The sequence below is a fragment of the Apiospora phragmitis genome (genome assembly GCF_038363925.1).
Source record: "Apiospora phragmitis strain CBS 135458 chromosome Unknown utg000004l:1.0-3135199.0:1.0-3139288.0, whole genome shotgun sequence".
NCBI lineage: Eukaryota > Fungi > Ascomycota > Sordariomycetes > Amphisphaeriales > Apiosporaceae > Apiospora > Apiospora phragmitis.
The window spans coordinates 742,006-757,556 of NW_027117402.1; the positions used below are offsets into that span (position 1 = coordinate 742,006).

The 15,551-nt window shown below is 55.0% G+C and overlaps 6 protein-coding genes across 6 annotated transcripts; 4 read left to right on the forward strand and 2 right to left on the reverse strand.

The window, feature by feature from the left end:
• Window positions 1–1,252: 1,252 nt before the first annotated feature.
• On the forward strand, window positions 1,253–3,822 carry PG994_003377 (alpha-L-rhamnosidase A; the record flags this gene model as incomplete). Its single annotated transcript, XM_066854786.1, has 3 exons — window positions 1,253–1,347; window positions 1,429–2,068; window positions 2,110–3,822. The coding sequence occupies 3 exons, from the start codon at window positions 1,253–1,255 to the stop codon at window positions 3,820–3,822; spliced, it is 2,448 nt and encodes an 815-aa protein (XP_066719064.1).
• An 866-nt stretch (window positions 3,823–4,688) lies between these two features.
• Window positions 4,689–7,123, forward strand: PG994_003378 (uncharacterized protein; the record flags this gene model as incomplete). Its single annotated transcript, XM_066854787.1, has 5 exons — window positions 4,689–4,714; window positions 4,767–5,419; window positions 5,606–5,795; window positions 5,992–6,854; window positions 6,945–7,123. The coding sequence occupies 5 exons, from the start codon at window positions 4,689–4,691 to the stop codon at window positions 7,121–7,123; spliced, it is 1,911 nt and encodes a 636-aa protein (XP_066719065.1).
• A 436-nt stretch (window positions 7,124–7,559) lies between these two features.
• On the forward strand, window positions 7,560–8,631 carry PG994_003379 (uncharacterized protein; the record flags this gene model as incomplete). Its single annotated transcript, XM_066854788.1, has 2 exons — window positions 7,560–8,298; window positions 8,432–8,631. 2 exons carry the CDS (start codon window positions 7,560–7,562, stop codon window positions 8,629–8,631), a joined length of 939 nt encoding a protein of 312 aa, XP_066719066.1.
• A 1,546-nt stretch (window positions 8,632–10,177) lies between these two features.
• On the forward strand, window positions 10,178–11,759 carry PG994_003380 (uncharacterized protein; the record flags this gene model as incomplete). Its single annotated transcript, XM_066854789.1, has 5 exons — window positions 10,178–10,406; window positions 10,510–10,541; window positions 10,622–10,726; window positions 10,817–11,205; window positions 11,285–11,759. The coding sequence occupies 5 exons, from the start codon at window positions 10,178–10,180 to the stop codon at window positions 11,757–11,759; spliced, it is 1,230 nt and encodes a 409-aa protein (XP_066719067.1).
• Window positions 11,760–11,816: 57 nt separating this feature from the next.
• On the reverse strand, window positions 11,817–13,472 carry PG994_003381 (allantoate permease; the record flags this gene model as incomplete). The annotated part of the gene is made up of 1 exon (XM_066854790.1): window positions 11,817–13,472. The coding sequence occupies one exon, from the start codon at window positions 13,470–13,472 to the stop codon at window positions 11,817–11,819; it is 1,656 nt and encodes a 551-aa protein (XP_066719068.1).
• A 757-nt stretch (window positions 13,473–14,229) lies between these two features.
• PG994_003382 (Short-chain dehydrogenase TIC 32- chloroplastic) lies at window positions 14,230–15,389 on the reverse strand (the record flags this gene model as incomplete). The annotated part of the gene is made up of 4 exons (XM_066854791.1): window positions 14,230–14,611; window positions 14,684–14,811; window positions 14,922–15,001; window positions 15,050–15,389. The coding sequence occupies 4 exons, from the start codon at window positions 15,387–15,389 to the stop codon at window positions 14,230–14,232; spliced, it is 930 nt and encodes a 309-aa protein (XP_066719069.1).
• Between the last annotated feature and the right edge of the window lie 162 nt (window positions 15,390–15,551).

Genomic DNA, 15,551 nt, shown 5'->3' on the forward strand with positions numbered 1-15,551 from the left:
GCGGTCGATCGCAGAGTATAAGTAAGTTTATATTAATATAGCTAGCGGTTCGGTTAACGTTAATAGTATCGTAGCTTGGTCGGGGTATCGTAGTTCCGTACCGACGATTTATAGGTCTAGGCCGCATGATTAAGCTAGGTCGTAATGTTAAACGCAGTCTTTAAACTTAAGCTTACTAAATTAGATATATTAAAAGCATACCGTTAGGCTAAGATTAATGTTTTAACTCCTTTAACGATTTAAAATACTTAGAAAATAGCTAGGATTTATCCGCGGGATCGATCGAAACCTTTATTATCGAAATATATTATCCTAAAGGATAAAAATATCGCTTAACTACGTCTAGAGCTACCCCCGGTAGTTAATAAAGAATTAACGCTCGATTTCGTCGCCGAATTAACCTTAATACTTATTAAAACACCTTTTAATAATTAAGTATTAAAAAATAGTAATTAAAAATTAGCCGCTATAAACTTTATTTTTAACCTTTTTTTTTAAAAACTCTTTATTCGTAAAACTAATAAAGCCTTTAATAAATAAATTAATAAAATCGCGAACCTCGAGGTTTAAATTAATTATTTTTAAATTAAACTTAGTAAAAAAATCACTAAAATATATTAAAAGGTAAAAATCGTACCGGGATAGCGATTTATTCGTATAATTAATATATAACGGGCTAAGTAAAAGTTAAGGGGTAAAGTTATATTTAAGAATAAATCTACTAATATTAAGGTATTAAATAGGCCGCAGAACGATATAAAGGGAATAAAAAACAATAAAACAAAAACAAAGGACTATATTATTATTAAGAATACTAAAAAATAGTATGTCCTGATTAATTTTAGCTATAGAAATAACTTTAAATTAAAAGGGTGTGTTTAGTAGGTTTTCTGGTCCGCGAAGGGGTGGTCCGTGGAGGGGTGCTTTAGCTTAGTAGGAGGCACTAACTAGCAAAATGGCGTGACTATATCGTTGCTCCCATCAAGATCTTTAATACAGCCCACCTCCACGTGGGGCCGAACACGCTGCTGCCCCCACATCCCGAACGGCTGCAGGATACCATTCGGCACAACTTCGCAGATTTCGGATCTCGATCATCGTGCCGCATTTTGTCACGATCAAGTAAAATCATCGGGGAATGTCTTACCATGAGCCAAGGAACTGGACATGCCTGGGACTTAAAAACCAGGCTTAGACGATGCACCCTCTCTCTGGTCGTTCTATCTAACCAACGGTCTTGATTCATGCCACAATGAAGGTACCGTGTCTATCCTCCATTGCCTGGACGGCCATCTGCTTCACCGGATACGGTGAAGTGGTAGCAGCCGCGGTGACACGAGCTCCGAGGTGAGTGGTACCCCCCGGGCTGTGCCAGCAGACCTGCTATGCGCCATTATTGTCGCCAGCCCCTAACTTTCAATCCCATAGCAACACGGCCAACAACCGGACCGAATTCCTGCCTCGGGGCGTGAGCGTGGGCGATGCCCTCAGTGCCAAGACGAGCCCCCTCCCGGGCGGTGGCTTCACCCTGAACAGCACCGCGCCCCTCGCGACACTCGACTACGGGACCGAGGTGGCCGGCAATCCGTTCTTCTCGGTCTCCGCCGTCGAGCCCGAGTCCGTCCAGATCGAAGTCCGGTACAGCGAGGCCTACTCGCCGCTAGCGCACCCGTTCTCGGACGGGCCGTACACGTTCGCGGTCTCGCTCGCCAACGGGTTCCGGGTCGAGACGTTCAACGTGAGCAGTAGCAGCGGCGACATCAAGTCGCCACTGGTTCAAGGCGGCCAGCGTTGGCAGTCAATCCGTCTGCTACTGCCGACCGATGCAGAGGAAGAAGGAAGCGCCGCCAGCGTCTCCTTCGACCGCGTCGGCTTCCAGGCCACGGTGGACCCCTATGACGTCACCGACCTGCCCGCTGCGTTCCAGTGCGACGACGAGGAGCTCAACGCCATCTGGGGGCTCGGCGCCGCGGCTGCGGCCACGGCCTGCGTCGAGAAGGGGACCCAGCCGGCCGTTTGGGAAGTGGACCCCGACAAGGGCGTGCTGCTCCGGTCGCAGAAGCCGGCGGTGTGGGCCCACGCTACGAGTTCGCTAACTACACGATGGAGTTCGACGCCATAATCGAGCGCGGCGGCATCTGGTGGACCGTGGCGATGCCGAACGGGGGCTACACATCCTACCTGCAGCTGCGGCTGGTCGGGGAGCTGCCGGAGGCAACGACGTTTGCGAACGCGAACAGAACGCTGGCCCCGCCTAACTCTATACTCGTCTCGTACGGCTATGACTTTGTTAACCAGACCACGTTGCCCTCGATGTTACTCGACACATTTCCCGTTCCCAGCCCGGTGGCGGAGAAGAGCTGGCACAGGATCCAGACCGTCCTGTCTCCCAGTGGACACTTGGCGGTCTCGCTGAACGACCAGGAAGTATTCAACATCTCCATGTCAGACTACTACACCGGCGGAAGCGCCGTGTCCTTCACCGGCAGCTTCGGCGTCGGCGCGTGGCAGGACGAGGTGGCGTACGTCCGGAACCTCACCATCACCGACACGGCCAACGGGTCGACCCTGTACACGCACCCGCTCACCACGGACGCGGACGAAGTGCTCGCGGACTTCGGCACGCAGCCCAACATCGCGTCCGTTTGCCTCGATGGCCCGAAGCGCGACCGGCTGGTCTGGCTAGGCGACTTCTACCACACCGCGCGCGTGGTCGGTTCCAGCACGTCGCGCTTCGAGGCGGCCCGGGGCACGCTCGAGCTCATGCTCGGCACGCAGAACGCGGACGGCCTGCTCGCCATCAACACGCCCATGGGCTACGCGCCTGCGACGTCGGCACCTGTGGGATCGGTGGGGGGTCTCGAGGACTACCAGCTCCTCGGCGCGAGCTCCATGTACAGCTACATGCGCCACACCGATGACGTCGACTTCCTGCGGACGACGTGGCCCCAGTGGCAGAAGCAGCTCGCGTGGCTGGCGTCGCGAATCAACACCACCGGCAACGGGCTGGTCCAGCTGGAGGCCCCGTTCCTCGCCCCGGGCGCGACGACGCCCACCTCGTCCGGCTCGTGCGGCGCCGTGCAGCTCTTCCGCGAGTTCGCGGAGCTCGCCGACGCCATGGGCGACGACGCGGCGGCCTCCCGCTACACGACCGCCGCGGACGAATTGACCAAGGCCATCCAGGACAAGCTCTGGAATGAGGAGCTCGGCGTCTTCTCGTCGGCGGTCAACGACCGCGGCAACTTCTCCGTGCCGGCGACCGCGTTCTGCATCACGTCCGGGGTCGCCACGCCGGCGCAAGCCAACCGCTCGATCGCGGCGCTTCAGTCGCAGCTCGCCCTCGGCGTCGGCTACCGGGACGACACGAATATCGACCCAGAGGACCCAGAAACCAAGATCTCGCCCAACACCAACGGCTTCCTTCTGGACGCCCTGTTCCGGGCCGGCGCCTACGCGGCCGGCCACGACCTGCTGCACTCGCTCTGGGGCGCCATGGTCCGCGACCCGGAGACGTCCTCGGGCGCGAGCTGGGAGTACGTCCTGCCGGACGGCCGGCCGGGCCTCGACCGCTTCACCAGCTTGGCGCACCCGTGGGGCGGGGCGCCGACCTATGTGCTGACCGAGTGGGCCGCGGGCCTGCAGCCGGCACCCGGACCTGCCGGTTTCGGATACCGAAGCTGGATTGTGAGTCCTCAGGCGGGGCTGGCCATGGGGTTAAAGGACGCCGTGGGTCATGTGCAGACACCGTCGGGTCCGCTCTCTATCCGGTGGGAGATTGCGGGGAGACATCCAAGGTGCAGGTCGTGGTGGAGGCGCCGGTGAACAGCACGGGGACCTTCGTGCTCGGCGCCACCAACCAGGCTTTAAGCGGGAAGAGCCGGTATGAGTTCGATGTTATGTTGGAGTAGTGAACTGCGCATCTGCCTCCTCCCTGACTTGGCTCGAAGCCCCTTGCCAACATTTGTATTTGGCAGACAAGCTCCGGCTACAAACACTTCCGCCACTCCCCTCAACGCGGTTTTAACTTTTAATTAGCAGTATACGTAATCAAAACAAGTATTATTAATGCACCAAAGCAATCTATAATCGCACGCAATATAAACATGTATGTCGAGTTGAGTACACTGGCCAGTCCATTTGATGAGCCAAACAAACGGTAGGTACATTTTTGCGGCATGGGCTGTTTAGGTCTTTTCTGATGAAGTAGATTGGCTCTGCCGCCAGCTTACCGCCCGTTTTCATCTGCCACTTGCAGGTAAGGCATACTTCACGTGCTGGCTCTGTCGGCTGGCCGGTCTGGGCACTTCGAGGCTGCATGCTCGGTACTTGTCATCTGTCAGTTTCGCCCAGCTTCTGCTATCAACGCCGAACCAATTAGATGATGGTACTTGTTGAGCAGCTGCCCCGCACCTCCTAACTTCAGTGGACAATCGTACTCCAGCTAGAGTATTCCGCTGAAGGATAAGACACAGCCCGGAAATTCTGGTTTATGTTCTGTACGATACAAAAGCATCGGCCTGCATGCCCCATTCTACCAACTTTCTACGGCGAAGTTCATAAACCATGTCGTCATCAAGGAAAAAGTCGCAATCCCCTGAAAAGGATGTATCAAAGCGGCATCAACACCATAGGGGGGATCAACGAAAGAGGATGAATGAGTGGCTCGAAGAGGATCCCAGAGAAAAACCATGGAGTTCAATGAACACCTACTATGGTTCGTATTTGAAGGATTCGAAACATGATTCGAGAAATCATGATCCGAAAAGCCCGCCGGAGATCTCGAACACGATAAAAGATCAGACCCCTGACGATTTATGGAAGACGCAGGGCAATGATGGCGAGCATGACAACCACCGCCCTCCTTCGAGCACTCACCCTCCTTCTAACCCACCTCCCCCTTCTAATCCTCCGCCTTCTTCTAGCAATTCCCCTCGTCCTCCACCTGTTCCTTCCTTTCCTTCTACCCCTTCTATCCAGAAGGCCAGGCATCCGGCCACTGGCCTGCGCTCTCAATCTCCCTCCCATACCGACTTCATCTTTTGCGCTTGGGAGATACAGCAGGTGATATCAGATATTAAGAAGGTCCCAGCGGATGAATTTTCAAGCGCATTCGACTTATTGGCAAACTTCGTTGTCATTACTGGCTCACCTCGCGGCTTTGAATGCGCAACGTGCGGCTCCTACCTCACTAAACGATGGGAAGGGGTGTGGTTAGAAGTTCTCACAACGCTATCCAGGAGCATTGACGATCTGCAACTATTGAGTTGCGAACAGGTGAAAACCTCCAGTCACCTTTTAGGTTCTATTGTCGTCGCGAAAGACTATATCCTGCTCGCACCAGGTGGAGACCGCGACCGCGAGGCGGTTGAGGCACTTACTTGGCTATGCACCGCAATCCGCCGAACCCCGGACCTGGATAGTAAAGACCCAATACTGAAGCCTATCCGTCTTTCGTCGATAGTTCATCATGTCTCGGGGGTTCCTCACGTCTCGGGGGGGACTCATGTCTCGGGGGGGACTCATGTCTCGGGGGGGGGACTCATGTCTCGGGGGGGGACTCATGTCTTGGTGGGGACTCATGAGCTGAAACCACAGCTTAAAACAGTGAGTCCTCAGGAACTGCGAGACATTGTTCAACCAGACTCGATATGCTGGTTACAAATGTTTGAATCTATTGTCATTGCATGGCAGCCAGAAAACGCGATCTCCGGGATCATGCTGCCTGGCCTGGAACTTACATTCGATATGATGGTCCATCTCAGCGTCTGTCGAGAATTATCATCATGTCAACGGAGGTACTGTACTGCTGGGATTATTCACAGCATTAATACCCATTCGGCGGCACCCGACCAATAACACGATACAATGGCACTTCGAACATACTGACAATAATCATCTGATGGAGCCCTCCCGTCTCAAATCGATTCAAGGAGATTGGCAAGTTACTCCCAATATATGTCTTTTTAATTACTAAGGCTAACAGTTCTCAAGGTACAAAACAACAGATGTCTCTGAGTTAGCCAACTCCAGATGCTTTCTGGGATGGTTTGAGCAAGCAAATGTCATGTTGGGAACTAGTTCACTCGTGGGGACGCACAAGCTCACCTGGACCAACGGTCTTCCCTCCCGTCACCGAACTGTACATCGAGAAGGATTTGAAGGGGGTGGCCAGATCAGCTTCAGCCTAGGACCGATCAATATCGCGCCTCAAGCCATCAACACTTGGAGGTTCCACTCCAATGTTCAGAGGTACAAAGCGCCGGACCAGTACAGACAGGCCATCCGGCTCAGTGCCCGCAAAGTGGCCACTGTGATTGATACCCGGTCAAAGCAAGCATGGCTAGTCCCCATGTTAAGCTTAGTGCTGCATCTATGCCATCGGTACTTTCAGGAGGTCAGGCTGGAAGAGGAGTTGAACGATCCAATCCCGTTCGCTGAGCCATCATCCGACGGGGCATCTGCCGCCGTCAGAGCCCTAGAAAGCACCGGTGATGTCGTCGTGCTAGGCAAAGCCGGGGAGTCTGACTGCGAAATACTCAGGCAGCTTTTCCTAAGAGTGAACACCAACCTGCTCGACGCATCTGCAACCAGAGAGCTGCCGAGAAGAGGTCTCATATACGCATCCGAGATGATGGATGCGGTGCATCAGCCAGCAGCTGGCAGCTATTTGAAGGAACTTGTTGCTTCCGAAGATTCCAGTGCGTGGCAAGACCTTGCCGGTAAAGCTGATGTCGTGGCTGTTTGTGCTGGTATAGGAGAAGTCATTCAACCCATATTGGCGTCTGGTACGCAGGTCAAACCCGGCTGCGAATGTTTGCATCTTCCGCAAGGCCCCTATCTGCTTGCAGCTCATAGTAAGTACACCAGTCCCCCATGAAAACTTCCTTTGCTGGTGCGCGGTGAAATTTTGAAGCCTATAACCCAACTAGCTAATACCTCGAAAGTGCAATGTCTCGAGATCCTCTCACTCCGGGCAGGGGATAGTGTCGATCACGTTTTACAGGGCTGCTGCATGCTTGGAGAAAACATATACTGGGCCAGAAAGGGGCAGCTTTATGGTCGAATTGCGGCATTGGTAATCACCAATGCCCCTGGTCAACCCGCGAAGTCGTCCAGCAGATAAGTCGAAAAGGGAAGGGCGTTATCACTAATAGCGCTTTGCCGGTGACCGCTATGGCGAAGACAGGTGTCGTAGTATTCGGGTCACGGCCGGTTAACCGGTTGAAGAGGAGATAATGATGTAAGATGATTGGGGGGGACAATGCGACGAACTTAGGTTAGATCAGTGTTCGGGCAGGATCGCCGGATCGGGATAACCTAATTCTGAAGTCTGGCCTTATTCACATCAGGGTTGGCCGAGGTCCACGGGTTTTACGCGGGGATAAACCACGCCAGTTTCCGCCCCCACGTTACACTGTATGTATTTCGGCCGACGCAGAGAACAAGGCTACATCCAAGCTTCGGGTCATTCCTCAGCCGGTACCTGCAGGTAATTCAATACTTTCTCTTGTACTTAAATCTGGAAAAAGCCGAGTCGGTAATTACCTTAGCCAGCAGCAATGGCTTTCTACACCAAACCGTGGTGGCGATCGTCCCATCGCGTAGTCCTGCAACTTCGGACCTCTCCTCTTCTCCCTTCATATGCAGGTCGCGGGCCCACCCAACGACAACCGCGGCGGCAGCTCACCACCAGCGCCCAAGATGCCGCCGACCAGATGATGCACACATTCGCCGACCGCGTAATGACGCGGCGGCAGGTGCTCGATGGCAACCAACTGCAGAAGCTAAGCCTGACGCTGGGCCGGTCGCACCTGCACCCAGGCCTCGACGTGTCGGAGACGCCCCCGCCCGACGGCACGCCGCTGCCCCCGGGCTACCACCTCATCTACTTCACGCCGGGCGGCCTGGAGAGCGAGCTGGGGCGCGACGGCACCGACCGGACGTTCAACGCGCCCGCGCCCTTTACGCGGCGCATGTGGGCGGGCGGCCGCATGACGTGGACGAAGACAAAGACGGCGCCCGCAGCAGCAGCACCGTTGCTTCGCGTGGGGCAGCTGGTCGAGGAGCGCACGCGCCTGCTGAGCGCCACGCCCAAGACGAGGCACAACGGCGAGGAGATGGTGCTGGTTGAGGTGGAGAAGGAGTTCTGGGGGCCGGAGGGGCTGGCGCTGGTGGACCAGCGGGCTTGGATCTTCCGGCCGGAAGTGGCGGCTGCGCATGCGTCGGCTTCTCTCCCGGTTCAGGATACGACCGTGCGAGGTCCGTCTACGGCGAAAGACATGGATATCGGCCGTGACTGTGAGTTTACAGTAGCTCTCTGTTCCCTTCCCTCCCGTTTCCGATCCCGCTTAGCCAAATTATTTTGCCCTTCTTCTTCCTCTCTTCCGAGCTGCGTACGGAAGGGATATTCTATGCTGACATAGGCAAAAAGCATACCCCTATCGACAGTTGCGGTGGTCGCCCGTCGGCCTCTTCCGCTTCTCGGCCCTCACGTTCAACGGCCACAAGATCCACTACGACGGAAGCTGGACGCGGAGTGTCGAGAACCACCCCAGCTGCGTGGTGCATGGCCCGCTCAACCTCATTAGCATGCTCGACTACTGGAGAGATGTATCAAAGAAGGTCCAATAGGTGGGATAAGCTACCGGGCCAGGTTACCGATATACGCCGGGGATACGATTCATATTTGGGCGGAGGAACCGGTTGAGTCTGCTGATGAAACGTCGTGGGACATCTTTATTCTAAAGGGGGGCGTAGTCTGTATGAAAGGGACCATCACTACTTGTACTTGAATACCAGGACATTTACTATTACATGACCTCTGCTACTACGCTAACTCCAACATGACTTGGGTTACCTTTGCTCTGATACATAGAATTTTCATCGAGACTGCCAGGCAGACAATGTTTAGTTGGAGAATGGCTGTTCATTAAACATTGTCTGCCCAATATGGCCCTTTCTCCTCGGGAAGACATATTCCACCGCCAATAAACGCGGGTATGTTGTACTTATGCTGCCTCACGCCGCCACCCCTTTCCTCGTTATGCGAGCTTAACCGCTAGTTTCCTGAGGCTAGCTATCGATGATATTAGCAATAGGAACCGAGTCAAGTTCGTGTGTCCCACGTGGGCTGATACCCCGATGGTACGTTACGTATTACTTCGCACTCCCGAATGCGAAGGCCCGAACAAGCCAACTTTGTTACGCTGGCTGTGTGTTTGTGTTTCCTCAATGTACACGCAGGGGAGGGCCGTCTGACATAAGATTCCTTGATGCAGACAATGCTCGCCAAGCCGACGACCATTGTTGCCGCCGTTGAGATGGGCCTATGAGTAGAGCAATCAACAGATCCCGTGTCCCCTTCTTGCGTTAGTACATGGCATTGGAGTTTATATTAATCGTATATATTCTTGGCGGAACTTGGAGTCGAAAAAGCTGGGTGTTTATTTGGTACGGATGCACCGGTATTCGCATCACCGGGCGTCTTACTTCTAGACAACGTAGTCTGACTGCTTCATTCCTCCTGCTGTAAGCACACAGCCCTGCACGTAATCCGTCCAGTAATACGTCGTGTCGTACCCCGAGCCGGCTCGGCTGCATTAGCAACCCACCATCATCACCATCACGTTATCAGCAAAGCATCCCATCCGCAATATAACCAACAGCCACTCTCATTGGAACTCCTAAGTTCCCCAGAAGAAGCTCTCATGGCGGCACGGATAGGGGGTTCCCGTTCCCGAGTTCCGCCAATGTCCAGTCGGACCTACTAGATCAATGATACTTTGCCGGGTCTTCTCGTCGTCGACATTTTGTTCTCGCCATGATATATGCCCTTTTTATTTTATTTTTTCTATTTCCGCTGCGATTCCATGCCGGGCCAACCTGGTAGGAACGGAGGACTCCCAACGAGCAGCTTGACCTCCAAATGGGGGCGGGGAGCACCCAACATAAGCTGGTCGTCGTAATCCCCTACTTATGTCTTCTTTGAACATCCCGGTCATTGTGCCCTTCGTTTCTACCAGGTTAATAACTCTCTGGTATCGAATCGAAGCAAACCTAACTACTTCAAGAAGCGCCCGAATCCTTTTCAGGGTTCGCAATACAAGACTAGCAAACGCCGTCTCCATCCCCATACATCTATTTATCTACCTTTAACATAGGTATTATCATCTAGAAAATGGATTCGGAACACTTCTGGGCGCTGTCGCCCGCGGAGCAAGAGAAGGTTCTCCTTGGGCCGGCACTTCCACCTCCGCCAGGCATCGAGCCCGACTTCGACAACCCCCCAAACCGAAACGGGGTGGTGGTTGCGGTGTGCAGTACCTGTCTCATCATCGGCTCGTTTTTCGTATTCGTCCGCGTATCGGGCATGGGGCGCTCTTGGCGGAAAATACACATCAGCGATTGTGAGTGACGAGTTGAACAGATGATGTGACCAAACACACACACACACACACATACACACACCACTGGGGTTGGTTATTACATATGTACTTCGCTAACACACAGACTTCGGCGCAGACCTCATGCTGGTGGCCTTTGTATGTCCACGCTCATTCTTTCTTCGTCTCACCATCGTCGAAGAGAGCTGGTTCCATACTGACAGTTGCCCTTTTGGCAGGGCCTTTACGTGGCATTCGTCGCTGTTCTCCTCCGTGAATCCCATGTCGGCTTCCTCGTACACCAATGGAACTTCCGTCTCCAGGATCTCCCGGAGATCTTATACGTAAGTAACAAACCAACCAGAACGCCAGCCTTCCCCCTTATTTCAAGTGAATAAGCACCAGAAACAGATATACTCACGTCGTCACACTAGCTCTTCACCCTCGCCACCAACTTCTTCACCGCCAGCATCATGCTCCTCAAAGCCGCCATCGTGCTGGAGTGGCTGCACATCTTCGTGCCCCGCGGCACCCGCAACAACTACTTCTACTGGATCTCCGTCGCCCTGCTGGCCGTCAACTTCCTCTTCAACTCCGCCGCCATCATTGTCATCAATCTGACATGCACGCCCCACGCGAAAGCCTGGGATCAGCTACTTCCTGGGCACTGCTTCGACGGCCGCGGCCTCTACGTCGCCTCGGCCGTGGTCAACTTCGTGCTGGACTTGGTCATCCTCGTCCTCCCGCAAAAGGTCATCTGGGGTCTCAACATGTCCGTGCAGAAGCGGCTCGGTGTTTCTGCCGTATTCGTAGTCGGTTTGATGTAGGTTATCCATCACCCCCCTTGGATGCAGGCAGGCCGACCCCAATAATTGCTCTAGCTAACTAGATAATTCGAAAAGTGCCTGCATTGCTGCAGCATTAAGGATTCCCGTCTCGGTCAAATATTCCCACTCGCAAGACGTCACTTACGATTTCTGCACTGTGGGTATCTGGACCATAGTAGAGGCTACCTGTGGTTTGATCGTGCTTTGCACACCGGCGCTCCCCAAAGCCTTGTCCAAACTAGGTGCACTAGGGATCTACCCATTCCTCAAATCATGGACCAAGAGTGCGGATTCAAAGCGATCAGGCATCAAGATGAGCGGTATTGGGAAATCCACCCTTCATCATAACAACAACATCAGAGATGGCAGACCCGAGCAGCATCAATATCTCGAGCTAAGCGATCACCGTCACTCGCCTTCTGGTTCAGGAGACATAGGGAAATTTCCAAACCCAGCAATCCTACGAACCACACGGGTCGACATTGGAACCGAGGAAGCTGAAAATCACAGGGCAAGTCGCCAGCATCCATGGGAACAGGGAAGCACATAGGCTTGGAAGCACACGATGGGGGTACTTATCAGTTAGTCGCCAAGCTTTATTCTACATTCAGAGGCGATACCGGAAACCCACAGTCTTCCAATCCGTCAAATCCTCATAGTCCTCGAGTCGCAAGTGAACCTGATTGACCGCCTCCGTTACCTCAGCAACAGAACCGCCCGCGACATCGACCGTCTTGGCGCCATCATCGCTACGGCCAACAACTCCCGAAGCCCCCACACCAGCCTCGATCCCCTCCTCTTTCTGTCGTCGCCCGTTCATCCACTGGAGATAGAACCGGAGCCCGAGCGAGAGACACACCACCAGCGCGTAACAGACCATGATGCCGCGGAACGCGGTGGTGTATCCCGGGGCTTCGGACTCGCGGAACAGCTGGGGTCCCACGATATTTCCCGTGCAGTAGGCGACGAAGACGAGGGCGGTCATGGTGCCCTTCTTGGTGACGCCGCGGAAGTTGACCTGGACGAGCGACAGTAAGAGAGGTAAGGCCGCGGGGCCCGTCGACAGCAGGAAGTAGCCGAACAGCGCGACGCCGTGCGGGAGCGCGTCGCGCTTGCCGATCAGCGCGCTGCCCACGACGGGCGGGAGCACGATGAGGGCCGCCAGAATACAATTCAGCGATCGGAACCGGCCCGCGAGCCAGCCGGTGCCCGAGATGGCTGCGATGGTGAGGACGGAGTAGGGAATGTTGATGAGGGTCGACTGCAGGTTGGTGAAGCCGAACGAGACGAGGACCAGGTTGGCGAAGTTCTGCGTGCCGCCGTTCGGGATCTGGCACAGCAGGGTTAGGGACCCGACGAACCAGGCCTTGGGGTCGACGAGGCACTCGCGCGCCTGGTCACAGCGCCAGGCCGTCTTCTCGGTCCGGCCCGTGCCCGCGACGACGATGCGGTCCTGCGCCCAGCGGCGCTCGTCGGGCGTGAGAAACTTGGCGCTCGAGATGCTGTCGGGCAGGAACCAAAAAATGACGAAGCCCCAGAGGAAGGTCGCGACGCCGAGGATGATGAACACCCAGCGCCAGGGCCCGACGGCGCCGGCCTCGTCCTTGCGGATGTGCCCGATGCCGAAGGCCAGGAAGGACGAGACGATGCCGCCGACGCTGTTGCCGGCGAACCAGATGCCCGTGCGCGTGGGTATCTCATCGCGCGTGTACCACGTCGAGGTGACGAACATGAGGGCGGGCGAGACGGTGGCCTCGGCGACGCCGAGCAGGAAGCGCACCGTCAGCAGCCCCCCGTAGTTGACGCAGGCCGCCGTGAGGGCGACGACGGCGCCCCAGAACAGCGTGTTGGCGGCCAGGTAGGTGCCGACGGGCAGGCGGGCGACGAGCAGCGTGGTCGGGTAGGCCCAGGCGAAGTAGCCGAAGTAGAAGACGGACGAGACCCAGGCGTAGTCCTGGCCGCGGAGGTGCGCGTCCTGCTTCAGGCCGAAGACGGACGCGCTCGACAGGATGGTCTTGTCCATGAAGTTGAAGACGTACGTCACGAAGAGCAGCGGCATCAGGCGCCGGTCGATCTTGCGCACGATGCGGCGGGCCGTGGCGGCGTCGACCTCGGCATGCGGCGAAGTGCTGGCGTCAGCCAGCCCGGTCTCCAATTCGTCGGGGACGCCCATTGTCGCATAGGATGAACCTTCAGGGGCTGCTGCGGCATTGGGAGAGAAGAAACATTCGCGCGATGAGTCTTCGCGCGAGTAGAGAGACATGATATAATAAAACCCCCCTGGCTCAGTGCCAGCCGCTCTCAATGGAACGTAGTATTCTTCGGATGCGCGCCGACCGTCAAGAGATCAGCAAAAGCAGAACCCGATGCGGGGGCTATCTATCTCCAGCAAATCAGTAGTGACGCCGAGATGTGCTAACCTAAAAGCACCCCGGGTGCGCCGGTCTTCTCCGACGTCGCACTTATCTTGAAGCACTAGTCACAGCTTTACTCCCAAAGTCCGGCATAGGCTCAGTGTTATGGGAAGAAGCTAGATAGAATATTGGCGATATATGGCAATGATATGTAACAATGTTGCTCTATCAAGTGTACGTCATATTTGGACAGAAAGTCGGCAACGAGCTGTTGTTTCTGCTGATTACGTGGGTTGGTGGGGTAGCGAGCGCTAGGTTCAGCAGTTGGGTTCTGCCGCCTCTGATAGCGCCTCCGGGTTAGTGGCCACCCGCTAGCTTAAACCCCTTACTAGTACCCTATTATTCTATACCTGCATGTAAGTCCAAGGGTCCTTTCTAGATCTATGAATAATCACTAGCAAAATCCCTATACACAAAGTGTAGTCAACTCGAACAATTTTGTATAAGTTCCACAGACCCCAACGAGGTTTGGCCAATTGGTGCTCGTGGAAGTCCTGGGGGAAATGACTGGCATTCAGTTCAAGGGGTGAACCCCACGACGGTGTACGCAACTATCAGGGGGCTATACTGAGAAAGCTGCCGATACCGTCATCACATTCTTCATAATCAACGCCAGTCCGCCAACATAGTCTCGCCTTCCCGTAGTCTGGCATAACCCACGCTATCCCTCCACACCATGAGCCGCTTCGCCCTGTCCCTTGCCTCGGCACTTACCTCCGCCGGCCTTGCTCCTTTGAAGTAAACCCCCTTGGAGTTATTGCCCAGCATGGCTGCCACCACATCCCCTGCTGAACGAGCAGGCGTACGGAACATGCCGCTAGGCTTGAGCCAGGACAGAAGTGCAGCGACCCAGGGCATAATGGTTCGGACAAAGACGTACTGGGGGTGCCGGCGTGCGATGCCTGTTGCCATCCACCCCGGATCGACACCGAGAACGCAGATGTTACCCAGCAATGGATCCTTATCAAGACTTTCTTGCAACTCGCCACTAAGTAAAATGTTAGCATAAGGATTTCTTGGTGGTTATCAGCTTGACTACTTAAGTAAGGAGTAAACGCACATCATCATGACTAGACATAGCTTCGGAGCAGCATAGCGACGGATCCCGCTACACCAAGAAGGGTCACCCTGGCTTGAACTCCAAGTGCCTTTGACAATGGGCTCGATACCGTCGCCAAGAATTTCCTTCTACTTCGGGTCATCGAAATACCCGCCTTGGCCATCGTTGAATCTGTCGAACGGGCTACGCGACCTTTTGTCAGCCCTTCTTCCAACCCAATAAAGCAATTCTTACGTACTCGTGGGTGTGGCTGCCTACTACCACGATCCTCCCCTTCTCTCGGTCCATGCTTTGTAGCAATAACAGCGAAGGGAGCCACTGGCTCAAGTAGTTGAACACCCAACTCGAGTCAAGCCCGTCCTCTACCCATGTCTGCCGTTCGAACTCTTGATAGCCCGCGTTCAAGACGAGCGCCCGGATCGGGGGGGATCTCTTGTCGAGACACCCGGGCGTTGATGCTGGCCGCGAAGCCGCGCATGCTGTCCAGCTGCTCCAAATGGAGTGTGGTGACCTCGTGTCCATGTGACGATCTGTTTTGTTGCAGAGCCCGCATAAGGGCCGGTGCTGAAGCCGGGTCGCGGACTCCATAGATACCACGGTAGTCGGCTGCTAGGCTGGACGAGGCAACGTTTGCTGCAATGGCGCTGCCGAGGCCGCCGTTGGCCCCAGTGAGCACAATGGTACCTTTCGATGCAGTTGCAGGCATCCTGGCTCTGGAAATGGAAATAACACCTGATGGGCCCCACCGATTGATTCTTCGAGGCGGGCAGAACAAGGAAATCAGAAAGACAAGACAAGATGGCGAGCGCAGGTTCGCGCTTGGTTTGGGGTCTCCAAAGCCGGATCATGATCCCGAGCCGATGATACC